This window comes from Coturnix japonica, chromosome 3, assembly GCF_054131305.1.
Source record: "Coturnix japonica strain WE chromosome 3, WE-NBRP24, whole genome shotgun sequence".
Taxonomy (NCBI): domain Eukaryota; kingdom Metazoa; phylum Chordata; class Aves; order Galliformes; family Phasianidae; genus Coturnix; species Coturnix japonica.
The window spans coordinates 46,575,111-46,592,549 of record NC_140665.1 but is presented as its reverse complement, the minus strand read 5'-3'; the positions used below and the strand labels follow the sequence as shown (position 1 = coordinate 46,592,549).

The window sequence follows — 17,439 nt, the reverse complement described above, 5'->3', positions numbered from 1 at the left end:
TATATTGTAAATTAGTTACAAACTCAGTCTGCAAAACAGAGTGCTTGAATACATCCAGACATAAGGAAATTTGCCAGAATCTGATTTAACCAAAAATGATTATGTAAGATCTACTCTGATCAACAACTGTACTTTCAGCTCTGGAAGACTTACAATTCTTTGTTGTTATTTTGCTGTTGTTATTGATTTGTTTTCAGTGCTTTTGCTTGTACTTTTGTTTTATTTTTCCTGCTTTTTAATTCACATTAATTTCTTGAAGAATTGCAAAGGTTCAGACATTGAACCAAGGAATCAAGTAGCATATCAGAGCTTACAAAAGTGTTTGCCTATTTTTTCCTCCATCTATTGCCTTCAGTAGGATTTTTTCCCAAGCTTTTTTCTTGTCCCCCACCCTATCCATTCTCTGTGTCTTACATTAAAGGTTTCCTGGTATGACATTATCAGTGTGTCCTTTTGAGTTCTTTCATTCACATGCAGAGAAGGGTGTGGATAGCTTATAAAAGTAGCTGTAAAGTAAATACACCTATAAACTTTGACAATTTTATAAAAGTACTTTATTTGTCCATATTCAGAAGCAGCAACAATGCAGTGACATTTTCCCACCATAGATAAGTGCAAGCCTGTTTCAATTTTGGTATCATACACTTGAGTCACAACAGTAGTGCCAGGACTTTTAAATTCATAAAATGTAAAGGCTTGTACACCTTGAGTTTTTTGTTTTAGTTTGGTTTTGTGCATGGCTTGCTTTTTCCCCCTCAGTAAAACTCTGATTTTTCCACCTGCCAAAGAAGGGGCCTCAGAAAATACCACACAGATCTAAATGCACCAAAGAGGAACAGAAGAGAGAAATACAATGGGGAAGAAAAAAGAGAGCCATAAGAAAACAAAATTTCATTTAAATGCTCTGTCTAAAAAAAAAAAAAAAGAGAGAGAGAATGTAAAAAATCTGAGTCAGACTCTCCTCATCAAGGCTTATGAAAACAAAATAAAATAAAAAGCAATCAAGCTGAAGTAGAACACAGACAGGAAGAATTTCCTGCCCTATAAACAAAGGCTCAACCTCTTATTATGTCTGTTCATAAAAAGGAGCACACAACACACACTGCACCCAGAAACAAGTGGTAATTCTGGTGGGTTTGGTTCACTCTCCCATAGCCCTGACACTACATGGTCTCAGTTAAGGTCACAGCTCTATCAGTTTTGCACAGTTCCCGTCCTTGATGAAAAGAAATCAGTGTAGCAGACAACAGGAATGCATTTGTGCTGTTAGAACTGCTGAACATTTCACTTGAGTAAAAAATAGGATTTTATAATAAGCATCAGACATTATTCATAAATATTTTTGTGCAACAAGTTTATGACTGAATTCAAACTCAAGAAAATCTTCTGTCACATATCTAACAGTTGACATAGAACAAATCTTTCACAATACTTTGCCTATTTTAGCATCTCACAAAACATGTGTGTGGTCAGACTGAGAAGAACACAACTCTTGGGCACCTTCATTTTTCCACTCGAAAGCCATGTGCTGTAAGAGTAGGCCAGTGCCTCTGATTAATGCTGTCACTTCTTTGGAAGTAGAAAGCCTATGAGGCTTTAGGCAGCATTTAAAAACATGAATTGATGTTACTACCACTCAGATGGGGGGGTAAGGGGGTAAGGGGGGTGGGGGGGAGGAACCACAACAACAGCAAACCCTCAAAAAATCCACCTAAAGGTCAGAGAGAAAAAAATGGATTTGTATTTATTATATGTAGGTACTTACACTTAAGGCCCAAAGGAGTTGGTCTCTGTGCTTCATTTAGAATGCCTAGGCAGCTCCTAGGGCTAGAATCTAATCTTAAGCAAGATTGTCTCAGGGGATAGGGAACCCGATTGGGGACAAATCTTGAAATGCAACCATTTTCTTTCTGAGAGTCAAAGCAAAGTTCTATCTTCTTCAAGGATTTCCTTTTGCCTACTGGTTGTCTATTTAATTAAACAAAACAAAATGCAAGACAGGACATCACATCTTTAGAAACACTGGTCTGCTTTGGATATGACTAGACAGAACAGTCTTCTGGCCAGACACTAAGCAAAATTCCCCAACGATTAACCTAATGCTTTACATGATTCTTAAAATATTGCTCTTCATTATTAAAGGCAGACCCTCTCGTGAGATAAGACTTAACCATCAACACAACACTTTTTTCACAGTGAAAACTACAACCATATAAACTGATAACAACCCTTCTTACAAACAGACATGAGAGGAGGCATGTGCCTCACAACTGTCTTGACAGAAGCTAGACATAACAGAACCCAAATAACTTGGATTGCTTGGCTTTCCCAGTGATCTCCAAGAGTCCCGACTTGCTAGAGTAGAGATTATGTCCAGGTTCTTATCACCTTGAACTGTTTCTTAGTCCTTCCACTGTCTGAAGTACAGAGTGCATTTCATAGGCATGAGAATAAAATTGTGTATTGCGTCTGGGAATTGTGTCCATTTTGAACTATTCTGTGAAATATGCATTGTGGGGACTGCTGCCAAGATGAGCATAATGGCATTTTGTATTAAGTACTGTTCCAAAAAGCCAAAATAAGAACAGTTACTATTTTCAAAGGATTTGGTAATTTTTAATGTCTTGAATTACACAATTAGCTTCACAGCATGTTCTGACCAGAGCAGTTACCAGGACATATCAAGGCTTTAATTTCAAGACTAGAAGCCTCCTATGCACTCAGTCTCTTGCCCAGACCATTAAAGGACCTGGAAATAGCATAACAGGAACAAATCTCCCACCTTTACCCTTCTTTAACTTCTGCCGTAAGTATTTCAATAGTGCTGCAATCAGGCTGCCAGTTTGCTGACGCTTCAAGAAACTGACTTCAATTATCTGAGGTATCATTCAAACACGTGAAAAGTTTCTATTAATATTTTATTGCTCATAAAACATCAAAGCTAGCTCCCTTCCTTGTCTGTCAGCAAGCAACAATTTCCCCCTTTTTAAGCTCAATTAAACTAAGGGGAGCCAATTAAAAAAGCAAAACCTAGCAACTGAGATTTCCTCTGTGTTAATCTCTCTAAACTTAGGATACTTTAAGGCATCTCAGCCCACTTCTAGTGTTACTGGCATAGCCTGAAACTACTGCTGGATATATAATGAGCTGACTAAAAGATAAAAGCAGCAACAAACACAACAGGCGCACACCAATCAACCAACTCTTGAGTGACAATTGATTCTAACAGTCTTGCCAAGGTTTTTCAAAGTAAAGCAGTAAGTACATGGGAGGTACTTGTGCTGCCTGATCATTACAGGGGATTTGGACTAGATGGCCTTTTAGAGTCCCTTCTAACTCAAATGATTCTACGATTCCATGATTCCAAAAGAGCAAAATGTCCTTGTATCCTTAATACCTTGTATCTCTTGGCTTTAAGGCTGAAGTCACCTCAAGATGAAAGAATGTAACCATCACAACCTAATTTATGATAAGCGTTGTAGTTCCCCCTAGGTTAATAAGATAACTTGCCTCTTATCCTTCAACATCCTTTAAAGCTGGCTAAGGATCGGGGAATCTGTGAATTGCAAAACAAATTTGTAGCATGTCAGTTTAATAAAGAAGGAAGAAAAAATATGGATGAAATCTTAAATGTACTTCAGGAGGAATTAAAATTAATTTTTATTTAAGAAACTACTGTCTTTAGAGTACTTAAATCTATTTTACATCCTAATGCTGTGTTAAACACTGACAGAAAAATTAACTGCTACTGTCACTCACTTTCTGGACATAAATCCTGTGCAGTTAACAAAAGTTTGGGGATCTTTCTCTTGTTCATGTTTCCACTCAACAAGACACTGGATAGGGAAACCAATTTATATCAGAATTTATAAGATAATTTCCATGATAATTACGTCACTCTATGGTGCTCTAAGTACTGCTAAAGAGTAATTTAATAAACAATAATGGCTTTAACAAAAAGTGACTGATGACGAAGTCCGCACGTAAAGAAATCCCAGGGGAAGCAATGGCTATCATGCCTGACCTAGAAAGAGCAGATATGAAGTATACTACCAACATTCTTAATCACAGAACGAGACTTCTGCATTTTCACTCCAGGTCACATTCAGGCATGATTATAGCGTAACAAAGTCATCACAGCCTATTTTCTATCCAAGGTCTTTCTCTGGGAACTGTAATGGTAGTTCAACTCTTTTTAAGCATGGAAAGAACTATAAACCTGTAATAACTTTTAGGGTCAGCAGCAAGTTCTGGAGATGTAAGCAAAGCAGACACTAAGCATAAAGCAAAAATGGAATTTGCTATTTATGAAGAATTCAATCACTAATTATCGTTTAATTATTTTCTGTATACATTACTAAGCTTAAAGCAATTAATGAATTTAATGATTAGAAACTTGATCATTCTTGATGGATATCTTCAATGAAAGGAAATGTTCCCCCATCACCACCATGGAACACTGAAGATTTAACCATCATTAGAAGAATGCTCAGTTTGTACATGAAGCACCAGTTACTTTCCCATACTTGCAGACACAGAGTCTTTGAGAAAAAAATATCTCTACACATGTCTGTACTGTAAAATGGAAGAGTGAGAAAAAATAATAATCAAAGAGCTCATTCTTTAAAACCCAGTGGCCCGGCATTTGCCTAGATGGGATCCATTCTACAAAGGATGTGCAGGTGAAAAGCTATCAGTTATGACAGGCAAGAAGACAGACAAATGGGTTTGCCTGTTTCTCAGAGAAAACAGTTAAGTAGAGCAAGGAGCAGCATATGGCTAGTACAGGAGCTGGGAAGGAGACAGGACCCTGGGTGCGTCCCACCTTTTGCAGCCACACAGAAACAAATCTTTGGTCCTGTTTCTGTTGTGCCCCAATCATCCTTTAAGAGCAATGGAGAAAACAACATTTTTGTTCTGATCAGGAAGGTGAATGCTGATAACTCCTCTACAGTATCCATGTGTTTTACCTTTAGGCTTTGTTTGTGGTGCAGTTTGAGGGTGGAGTTGTTTATTATGTAAACGCAGTAAAACTGAGAGTCATAGAGTTAAAATTTTCACCTTAAGAAGGAACCTCAGTTCCTTCAAAAATGTTTGAATTGTTTCAGACTTCTCTCATCTTGGATTGTCAATTTGGAAGTAAATTAGGCCAAAAGCTTTAAAGAAACAACCCTCATATCAGTTCATATTTGACTGCTTCATGCAAGCTGCATTCAGTGCATTGCATTACTCATAGTTAGTTAATATGTACACAGTATTCATAAATCATAAAACACTATTTTTATAACTTATTTATACAAAAGCAAGAAATGCACCAAACTCAAGTGCTACACTCCTTAATTGCTTTAGAACTATGAATTAATAACTGTTGAGATACAAGAAAAATTTCTTTAAAAGTGGAATCATCAATAAAAGCTAAAACACAAACAAACGAAAACTGCACCACTCACCATTTTCCAGAGCTCAGGTTTAAACAGTTCAGGCCACAATAAACTTTCTTTACCTTCTTTACCTGACTGAAGGAACAAAACAGGCAGACCACTGAAACACCAGCCAACCAGGGTGGCATTGGAAAAGCTGAGCACCCAAAGAACAAGTTAGTATACCAGTTAATAGCTAAGCTTTGTAGCCTGTGACTTAAAAAGGACATTACAACAGCTGCATATCCTGGTGAAGAGCAGGCTCTACTGTAACCTATCATTTCACAAAGCCTAGAACAGTCTGTCTCTCATCACCCTTCATTGCCTGAGATGAAGGTTGCTACAGCCGCTGCTGCCTGATCCCCCTCTCCAACCCACTGAGCTCAGGAAGCATGAAGAGAACAACCAGATAACATCCTGTTGGCAGCTTAGAATAAAAGTAGAATCTAGCATGGCCCAGTGACTTAGACAGCAGTGAGGAATCTGAAATACAAAACCCAGATTCCCTGCCCTTCTGCTTTTCTCCCTTTCTGAATCAGATTTCAAACTTGCTAGGCTTCACCAGCCCTAGGGTTAAGAATTTCAGATGCTGTCCTCATACAGACACTTGGTCGTCCTTCAAAGTATGAATTTCTAGGGATTAAACAAAGCTACAAAAATCAGACTATGAATAGTAACTAATGAAAAATAACCTAGAACATGAAGATTACATTGTAGGGGACAATAAGAACATAGCATTTATCGTGGCCTTCCAGTACATGAAGGGGCCCTACAGGAAAGCTGTAGGGTGTATAGTGACATGATGAGGGGAAATGGCTTTAAACTGGAAGTGGGTGGAATTAGACTAGATATTAGAAAGAAATTCTTTACTGTGAGGGTGGTGAGACACTGGAACAGATTGTCCAGAGAGGTTGTGAATGTCCCCTCCCTGGAAGCATTCAAGGCCAGGCTGGATGGGACTGTGAGCAACCTGGTCTAGGCATAGATGTCCCTGACTATAGCAGGGGGTGCTGGAAATAGATAAAAATCTTAAAGCTTCCCTCCAACCCAAACCATTCTATAATTCTTTGATTATATTTCATCTTAGCATTCTTCTAACTTCTTAGTAATTTCAACTAAAGGGATTTCCTTACTCTGTAGTGGATTCTCTATTTGGAGCTCTTTCTCAAAAATTTATCTGGTCTCCCCTTCAACTCACATGCATTTCTACATTTACACTATCTTTGGCATGGCAGTAAACCTGACACCTTCTGAATAAACAGTTATAACCTTTTCTGTCAAATCTCAAATATCTAATGTTATTGAATGGCCACAAGTCCTTTTGCACGTAACAGCACAGGGTGTTTCTATAAGTCTCACAGTCAACGCTGTTTATTCTGGATGTTTCTTCCCTTCAGTTAGGAAGTAACAAGCTGCAGTAAACATAGAAAGGAGAAAGGAATAAAAACAAACTTTCAGAGAACAGGAGTAGGTAAGCCAGTTATACAATCACCACCCAACAGTGCATTGATATTTTTGCTCCTGTCCCAGTCCAGCAATAAACTATCAAACCTACACTGCACTATTACCTCAGTTCATTGAATCCTAGAAAGATTTGGCTTGGAAGGAACCTTAAAGCCCATTCATTTAGATTCCCCCTGCCATGGGCAGGACTGCCCCCCACCAAATAAAGCTGTCCAGGGCCCCATTCAACCTGACCCTGAACACCTCTAGGAATGGGGCAGCCACAGCTTCTCTGGACAACATAAAAACACCATTTCATTGACATGTACCCAGTGAAAGCATTTGAAGCTTTGCACAGGAGGCAACACTTAGCATCCACTAACCTGGACTTCTTCTGGCATGAAGGAATCAGTCTTAGCAGAGGAATAAACTGTGCTACTTTCTTCATCTAGGCTTGTGATCCATTAGGCAGCTGGAAGCCTCACATGGCTGTGCTTGCATGTTCTCTTTGTGCAACACATCACACATTACAGCCAAAATAGTATGCAAACATATGTCAGACGGATTATGAAGCTAAATGAGTGTTACCACAAATAACGGTAACAGCTGGTTGGCTCTCACTAGTGTCATCAGGTACACAATGCAAGGAAAAACATTGCTGTTACTATAGGAAGCTTTGCAATGATGTCACCTTGTTGTCTGTTGGGATTTGTCAGTGCCTGTTTATAAAGCATAGGTGTAGCACAAATTTCCTTCAGGATGCTAGCACGAAACACAAAGACAATAAGGGAGGGTCCAGCTGGGGAAACTAATGGAAACTAATGAAAGAAGGTGGGGAGAGAGATGGAGAAGGAAGTGTTTGGGGGAGGTTGACTTCCTCACATCTTCCTCTTCAAAGATTTCTGCTTCTTAAGGCACAGAAAAGCAGATAAACTGACTGGGAAAACCTCATAAAGATTTCCCCAGAATAACCTTCAAAGTATCTGAATAAAACTTGGAGGCATTTGACTAAAACTGCAAAAAAAAACAAAAACCTGAGCCCAGAAGCCTTCCAAACAGCTACTGAGGTAAACATTTTCTTTCTTTCAACCTGTCCTAGTTGTGATATGAACAGCTTTTTAAAGGTATCATGACTGAAAAAAATAAAAAAAAATCTGAAATCCACAAGTTGAAGTACTCAGTTTTTACACAGGCCATTTAGAATCAGAGGTATTTTCTTAATCCATCGATCAATAAATTTATACCCTAAGATCATTAGTTCATGATGAAAAGTCTACTATAATTCCCCCCAAAAGATAATGTAGATTAGAAATCTACAAGCATTCCCATTAATTTTTGCAGGTGATCAATTGCCCAGCTCCAAACACCATTATGAGTAGGGCTGCAAATGACAGAAACCTCTCTCCAAGTGTGAGAAGAGGAATTTGCACAAGGGGTGAGATCCTCCTGTCACAGTCTAGTTGCAAAGTGTTAACTAAACTGCAGGTTGAAAAGTGACTATTCAGCAAACATGAGCAGAACAAACACTAATTCCTTTGCAAGCTAAAACAGAAATACACTCAATCCACTTCCTAGTATTGACATAGCACATTGTTCTAAATGCATCCATTGTAAATAGAATATAATAGCTTTGCTGGAGGAAAACAGTTAAGAAACAGTTATATGTGGATTATGGAGGAGTTTCTTGTTTTAATTCATTTGTCTACTGCTCCTTGATAGCTACACAGCCTTCTTGAAAAATATTTCTCATGTGACACACACACCCCTACATCTTTGCAACCACAGAATCTCCAAGTACTGCTTTTTGGGTTTTTTTTTCACCTACACAGTGCAAAGCAAGCGGTGACATTTATAAATGTAAGTGTTGACTCATAAGGGTTTGAAAGAAGAGGTAGCAGTAAAGCAAATAATCTGCCCACTCACTGGGGACCCTCAAGTCAAGGACTAAGTTACAGAAACTTAATTACAGGAAACTCATTTCTCAATTGTCTGCTTCTATGTGCTTCGTGATTTAACCAGAGCATAAGGAATAGTGGGTCGGTGGGTGAGAGGCAGGGAGGGGCACTGCTAGGTTAAGCAACACTGACATTTTAAAACTTTCCAGATAATCTGTTATCTTACCAACACTTGGGCAACTCAACTTGACCCTTACAAGTGCAAAATGCTAGTTAACAGACATTTTGTAACAACAAACACGCCTTTCTAGAGACCACTCATAGAATTAATATTTCTTTGGAAAAAAAAAATATATGTATATATATCAGGAGTAAGATGTCTGGAAATAATTAATACAACTCACAAAAATGCTTTTGCACATAATTAGCAGTGATGTCTCAACCCCAAAGAATTAAACTCTCACTCCTGATTCCTGACTCAGTCATACTTTGGACCAGTGAAACATTCCTGTTTACTAGTAAACTGTATAAGCACTGAGTAAACAAAGAGATGCATGTGATCAAAGACTATGGAAGTTTATCTTACACATCAATGCTAGAGTAGCTACAGGAATATGCCTAGCAATTCTTTTGAGCAAACATCATAATGTTCTTTAAAAGTATTTACGGAAATAACCTTTCAATGTGTAGAAATTCTAACTGGTATCATGAGAAAATACCAGTAGCATGTTTTGTCTTGAAGAGAATATTAAAATTGGAACAAAATATGACCCCTCTAAGTGAAAATTTGTTATTATTCATTATTTCATTTTGTTAAGAGGACAAGATTAATTCTGTAAGTGATTAAAAAGTAAAGCATACAGATTAACCCATATTTTGCTACTCTCTGTTAAATAACATTTTAAAACAACCCACTTGAAGAACATTGTTTGCTAATAAATGCAGCAAAATACAATAATAAATGCAAATTGAAAATGAAGAGACAACATTATTCTGTATACTTAATTAATTATATTCTATGGTATGAATTTTTACTTAGGTCAATTACTGCTTTTGTTGACCAAGTACCTGAAGATGTGTTACTTCAATCTAGATAAAAATTACAAGTTGCTATTAGTTATTCTGTTTTGCTTCTTTTCCTCGTGCTAGTGGCTCATAGAATATAGAGTGTCATGAAAACCAACATACTATTCACCTCAAAATGTATGAAAATAATTTCCATAGGAAAAACCTCATCTATTTTTCATGTTTCTCATTCCTGTATCAAAAGCCTGATATATTAGGTCAGGGAGGAAGGGAACGTCAATGTTATCTGGAAACAAAAATGATGGAAAAAAAAGTTAGCTGGTTTCTGAAGATAAAATATGAAAGATGAAGTGCAGCATGCCCAAGAAGGCACAGATGTATTCACATCCATTGCCCAGGAAACCCTGTAGATGCACTTGCCAGATGCCTGGCACTCAAAACAAATGACTGGGAACAGCTTTCTTAAGACCTCACTGCTTAAGATTAGGTGTATATCGGTGCATATGTACAAATCCATTTCTTCAAATCCACATATATGCAAATATTCCCCTTCCAGTTTTTCAGTCTTTCCAGTTTTATCTTTCCCTGAAAAACTGCAGGACATTTTATTATTTGTCTGCTTAACTAAGCAGGTATCAGCAGCTACTAAACAACACAAAAAGATTGAGAATGTACACCAGTAAAACATAATGGGCAGCTGCAGAGGAAGTTCAATCAGAAAGAGCAAGAATTTTAACTCACACAGCTGTCCCTTGCATAGCAATGCAACGTCCCACAATTACAGAATTTCACACAGAAAAACAAAATCACACAGAATCATGGAACTGGAGGGGTTGGAAGGGACCACAAGAGGTCAAGCCCAACCCTCCTGCTAAAGCAGGTTCCCTACAATAGGTCACAAAGGTAAGCATCCAGAAGGGTCTTGAATACTGCCATAGAAGGAGACTTCACAACCTCCCTGGCAACCTGTTCCAGTGCTCCAGTTAATAAGAAAATAGAAGAAAAAAAGCCACAAAACCTTAAGAAAACAAATTGCTCACCACTAGTCTATCAAAGCTGAGCTCTTCTCCAAGCAGTGACAGCCCTGGAAAATTTCCTCCTCCAGTTTTACCATTCAGCATGACACCATATTGTATGGAATATCCCTTTGGATCATTTTGGGTCAGCTGTCCCGTTCTGTCCTCTCAGTTTCTTGTACAAATGCAGCATCCTCACTGGCAGGACAGCATGAGGAGGAAAGATGTCCCTGGCTCAACGTAAGCAGTGTTCTGCAACAACTAAAACACCAGTGCGCTATCAGCACTGTTTCCTTCACAAATCCAAAACACAGCACCATATCAGTAACTACGAAGAAAACGAACTGTATCTCAGCCAAAGCCAGTACGCCAACATACAGATATCTGTATGTTCAGAACCCTAATTTTCCACCCTTGAACCATGTGCCACCATCTAGCCAAGTAAACAAGCATCCCTCTGCTCCAAACTTTTCCATTGTTGGTGGCCATCTTGAAGGTTTTGTGCTATTTTGCAAGATTTGCTCAATTTTTACATACCAGAACACCCTTTTAAGATGCAAGTAGCTTAAAACTCACAAGGTATTGAACAAGATCCCCAAGGCAGTGTTGTGACTTGCTTAATTTCAAAGATGTCTAAATCTCAGAGAGACTGAACACTTGAATACTTCAAGATTTCCCTGTTTCAATAGAAGTCACTGATGCTCAGTTCCTTTTTGTATCAGACATCTAATGATTGCCAGCTCAGGTTTTATGAGACTTAAGTGTCCCACTTAAAAATTGGACCCTATTTCACAGAAGCTTTTTATTTAAAAGAGATAGAACTTCTCTCCTAGTGGCAAAATTCCAGCAACCTGCTGGTTGTCCCTAGGTGTCTTTATGGACTGCAGTATTACCGAGGACAATGAGTCAGGGAGAGGGAGAAAGGTTACACAAAAAATAAGTGAAAATATACTGCTATTTAAATAAAAATGTACAGACTAAACCATTTCAACTCCCTCTTAAGGAAATTTCAGGAAAATAAACAGCTTTTGACTTAATTCTTCTCAAAAACTATGACATTTCATGAAATTGAAATGTTTCTGAAGGAAAGAAAGCTACTCACCTTCACTCCTGGGGACAGGTTCTGCACCGCCTGGTGTTTTATCTGGCATCTCAGCAGAGACAGGCTCAGTACATCCTAACAGACATAAAGAAAATAAATTGTATCTCGATCAAAATCAGAACATTTCAGCAAGACACTCCTCTGCCCCATGCAGGATGAATTTTCACCTTTCATCATTTCCATGTTTAGATGTAGCATATGTAAGTAAGTAAAGCTCCCTACAGTTCATCTACAACACTGTTTGGTAAAATGTAATGAGGATGTGAAAATATACAGTGGTATTTATTTACAGGCAGGTAGGCACAAATGGTATAAATCATATAAATCACAAATATAAATCTTATACATCGCAGTGGTAGATTAAAAGCACTCATTATATCTGGTAGACCTCAGACTTTAAGCTTGGATATTTCCTTTCAGCAAAAAGAGAGTTTCTAGGTGGAGATCTATGAATTGGGACAAAAGAGTTGCTTACACCCACGTGCTGCTGAAGTTAATGAATTTGCTGAGCCTTCCTGTTTCTAGCGCTGTTGATACAACAGAGTTGATTCAGCATAGAATTTTGACACTCATCAGACACAAGGTTTGGGAGACCTCCCCAACCCATTCTGCAGTAAATCAGGGACTGAACATTAATAAAACAAAAGATAGACATTTTCTTTCCTATTCAATTATTTTGCTCTCAAATTTATAGGCCTATTTCTGAATTCAATCGCCAAAACTAGAATTAAAACATTTCTACATGAGCAAACAATAAAGGAATTGAGTTTGCAATAATTGCGAACTATAAAAAAAAAAAAAAGGTAGGATTTCTTAAGTAATTTAATTTCAGGCATGCTAACCAGGGCAATTATATTCATCATATTAAATTCATATATTTTTACCTTTTTTACACACGTGAAGCTATGATCCAGTAACACAACTAAAGATTTCATTAATGCAGCTAATACAAATTTAGCTGATGGAAACTCTACTGCATGTGACTTCCTATATCAGCCAGTTCATCTCTCCTCAAGATAAAGTTTGTCAGCTCTTTCCCAGAAATTACCACTAATGAAACAACTTTGTCAATAAATCAGGTGTTTCATCTGCAGAACGTGACACACACTGAGCATTTGGAACTAGCCAAAAAGTTTCCTCTCTTCTCCCTAAAATTAGTAGTGATAGTGCTTATATTGTGCTAGACAATGTTTTATAAATGTCTGTGCACCTGAGCTCATGAATGACAATGGGACAGTGTCACAAAGCAAGTAATTGAGCTTGCCCTCAACATGATCTGTGAATACTTAACAGTCTCCAAAAACACTTTATAAATCTGCGTAAAAACAGAACACAAACTCCAAATGGTATTAAAAAAAAATAGTCTATTGCTCAAACAAATTCCTCCAAGTTAATAGTCTGTGCTTATCATCACTAGGTAGTTAGCTAGCATTAATACATCAACTAACTCTAAAACTTGGCAAGCTCATCCAACACTATACATTCAGTGATGCAATACATTTTTGTGAATTTTGCATCAGTTCATAACTACACTCCTTCAGTGATTGATGCTATAAACCAGTTAATTCTACAGTACTTTTAAACTAAGAAATCACACCAATAAAAACAGTCTGTATCTAATTCTGTGATCCACTTCAAACTAAATTAAATCATTTCTATAAATTCTACGTTTTAAATAAATTGTTCTGTATTGCAAATTCAGGGTACTGCACGTTTAAAATAACAGACTGTGGACATTTATTTATCTTCTGGATTTGGCTGTTTTGAGCTACATACAATTAAAGTAAATATGTAAGTAGACTTCCCTATGAAAATGCTCAGAGAGTAACTTACTGACACACTAATGATATAAAAGCAGTGGTGGTTCACAACAGGGCTATGTAGGACTCATGTGAAAACACAGCAGAGAAGCAGCGCTTGGAGAAAAAGCTCGCTAGCAAGATGTAGAAGAGTGCGTGTAATTCTCCTTCGCTTGCTAAACAGTCAAGCTCCATTTATCCAAATTGCTATGTTGCAAACTTTGGGTTATTATTACTAGTACTACTGATTTCAGAATCAATCATACGAAGGACCATTAAAGCCATTCCTTTTAGATCCTTCCAAAAATTCTTAATATAATTATGGACACATCTTTAAATTGCCCCTGCACCTTTGGCCCATCTATCCCTGTCACAAATGGGGTACTTGGTGATTTTGCCTAAGCAGTTTTTCACAGAGCATACCAATAAGAGAACCTGAAATATGTAGGCATTCATAACTTATGAATAAACACAGCCATACTGTTTACATTTCTTAATTAGGCAAATCTTTTAAGACTAACCAAAAATATTCAGATGTATGACCATGCATTTTCACAGGCCATAATCAGCCAGGGCCACCCAAACAGGCATATTGGGAGGTCCTAATTCAAGAGATTTGTTGTTCCTTTTAGTAGACTGGTTTGCTTTTAAAACCCTGCTTTTAAAAAAATTATATTTTTATTTTTATTTTTTTGAAAAATATAAGACCTTATTTCCTTTAAACATGGGGTCCGAATCACTAACACAGCATAACTGAATTCATGAGAAAATGTTCCAGCTTACAGAACACAACTGATTCATAATTATTGAAAATAACTATAAACTGAATTATTGCAATTTTTCAATTTCTTAGATTCTCATTAGAGAGAAGATTTCTTTTCCATCTTTTCCATTTTTAGAGCATCTTTTGATGCTCTAAGAAAGCATCAAGCAGCTTAAAAGAAATAATTGCTGATCACAATATCGTTTGCAGTGGTATCTATAGAAGGCAGGTATATATTTGTGTTGAATAACATCACAGACCAAATCCAACCTGAACTTCCTCCTTTGTGTCACATCACCAGCCTCTACACTGTATCTGTTCCAAAGAGCTGGAAGTGATCACATTCAAAGAAGCTGATTGGATTTCTTCAAAAACCTCTCACTGCACAGAGCCTTAAATAGACTGTACATTTCTTTCCAGTCTTCCAGAGGCACAATCACCAATACTAATATTAATCTGCTCCTGTTTTAGCCACTTTATGCACAATCAACAGTGGTATTCCTTTAAAATACTGTCTTTTATTTTTAGATGTAGCTCTCTGCAGTTTAAACAGCCACAAAAGCAGACTAATACAAGTGAAACAGCTGACATTACACACAATACTGCTAATAGTAAAACCATCTGCTCGTTTATTTTAAAATAACATTTGGATGAATTCTTCCTGCTACAACTTTAAAAAAAGAAAAAAAGAAGGAAGTGCTAAATTGGCTTGGGACAAAGGGTGTATTTGTAGTTTTCTTGACATGCAAAATTCTGCAAATTAACAAGTAAACTCAGATGCCCACGCACAGCCTGCACAGAATGATACACTTCTTAGGTGGATGTGTTTCTGAAGGCAGCATCACTCAGACCACCATAAACAGCACTCGGAAAGTCACAGGCTGCAGGATGAACTCCAGATTCCAAGGAAAGTTACTGCAAAAATCTCACCCATATTAATGCGACCAGAACTTGACATTTTGCTCTTAAAGGTTGCATATATCTTTGTTAGAGAAGAAGAACATCCGTCCTAGAAATAGTTTTTAGCAATTTGTTTGTCTTCAAATTCCCTTATGGACCTGAAACATTACTGCTCTGAAACCCATGAGAATAGCTTTGATCCAAGGTCACACAAACCATGAAAGCTAGATCACATGCAAACACTAACACAGTTCTTTCACATGAACCAAGAGATGACACCGAAAAAACTCTAAATATCATGGAAAGGACAAAAATCAGGACACAAATCCTCATATGCTATTTAGCCTCACTGATGTGCCTATGCATCATCACTATGCATCATTGTCTTTCAAAGTAACATAGCAGTACTTGTTTAAGATTAAAGTGTTGTTTCAAGTTAGTATTTAGTTCTTCAAGACTGCACAGAATTCTAATGGCTCCTTTCATTTCCTTCCAGCCGAGCTCTGAATGTGGGTGTGAATTACTGCTTCCCTTTTCCAGCAGTCCTCTCCCACAAAAATCTTTCAGCCTTTTTTCCCCTGCATCAAAACACACACTGAAGCATTCCAAGCCCTATTTTGTGGCTGAGGAGAAGGGGATAAGTTGTCTCATAGCCAAAGCAGGTCTCCCTCATTTCCCACAGAAAGGCTGCGAAAGTGACACTACAGCAACTGTACCAAGAGATGAGCTGCTTTGAACAAAATCATCTGACAAGAAGGAACAAAACATTCTTTGCATCTCATTTGTCCTATCAGTGAAAGTCGCAGCAACATAACCTCTCCTCCGCCTTTCTTCAAAACAGCACAAGGCTACAACATTCTCTGACTAGTTTCTGGAGTCAATTGTTCAAATTGCAGCTGCAACCAAAAATACCCAACTCTTTCCCCTCAAGCAAAGACCAAATCACAGAATTCCCCTTGTCACTTTCATTTTGGTTTGCTGCAATTCACTGGTTTTGGATCTGAAAAACATCACAAATGTTCCAGCAAAGGGAATGAGCTGGCTGCCTGCTCTGTGGTTTAACTGCTACACCTACATCTTGCTTCTCCAGTCTCTCCTACAGCTCTGAATCCATTTCCAATCCTGCCCCAGGGCTTGGCAATGGTTTTCCAAACCCAATAAAATATCGAGTTCAGCAACTAATAATTATATTTCACTTCACTAATTAAGAGAGCAAATTTTTGCAAAGTAACAGATGATATGAGGTCTAGGAGGGAACATGATGTGGAATCTTCTCCTTCAAACTTTGTATAGAATGAATTTCTTGAAAAGATGAGACATTTGGTCAGTGTCCAAACGTGCTGTGAGACTCCTTACTTAACACCACCATATGCTGCTTCTCTGCCAAGGGAAACAAAGAGGAAGCCTTCTCTGCAGGGTCTTCTGTGGGATCAAAACCTCCACTGACATTCCATCAAATAACCTGTAGACTCCCAAATACCCCTGCAGAGTGTCAGTTCAAAGCCTAAGCAGAAAGACACAAGGTTTTAACAGTGAAATAAGCACAGTGATTTATCAGCTCAGCAGAAGTAGCAGCCTTCTAACTCTAGTCAATTTTGCGCAGATTATATGAAATTATTTCAGTATAATTAACCACTATCATTTTTATTTTGTAAAGATCAACCATTAGTAAGTATTTTTTAAATTATCACCTTTTGAACATGTAACTTTGCTTAGAGATCAGCCCTGCTCCTCTGTAGTCATGCTGTACCACAGCAAACTGATAGAAAAAAAGCCCCTGGTATCACTTTTGTGGTGACACAAAGTTCTGATAGCACGTTCTCATCTGTTTTCTTAATGGTGTTGCACCTCTGTATGCTAACACCACCTGTTCCAGCAAAGCTCCCGCAGGTGGCACTAGCTGCTGCTTACAATGAAACAGATAAACCAAGTGTGAGTAGCTGAAACTGCCTGTCCCTTCTGGACAGCATGCCAATGCTGTGCTACAAACCCCTACAGCTTTCTGGTGTTTTATATGTCCTGCTTAGTGCTCAAGTCTTAATCTTGGCTTACTAGCCAAACAATTCTTTTGTTTA

At 37.9% G+C, this 17,439-nt stretch overlaps 1 protein-coding gene across 3 annotated transcripts in view; it reads right to left on the bottom strand.

Annotated features, from left to right (window-relative positions):
- The window catches only part of PLEKHG1 (pleckstrin homology and RhoGEF domain containing G1), a 124,223-nt gene that overhangs the window by 79,144 nt on the left and 27,640 nt on the right, over positions 1-17,439 (bottom strand). For 2 of the 3 annotated variants that reach the window (XM_015858099.3, XM_085541492.1), the window contains exon 3: positions 11,903-11,977. In XM_015858099.3, coding sequence (XP_015713585.2) covers positions 11,903-11,951 — 49 coding nt within the window. In that variant the 5' untranslated portion in view covers positions 11,952-11,977. Of the gene's footprint in view, positions 1-10,824; positions 10,952-11,902; positions 11,978-17,439 lie in introns of those variants that run through there. The other variant, XM_015858100.3, reaches the window with a different exon arrangement.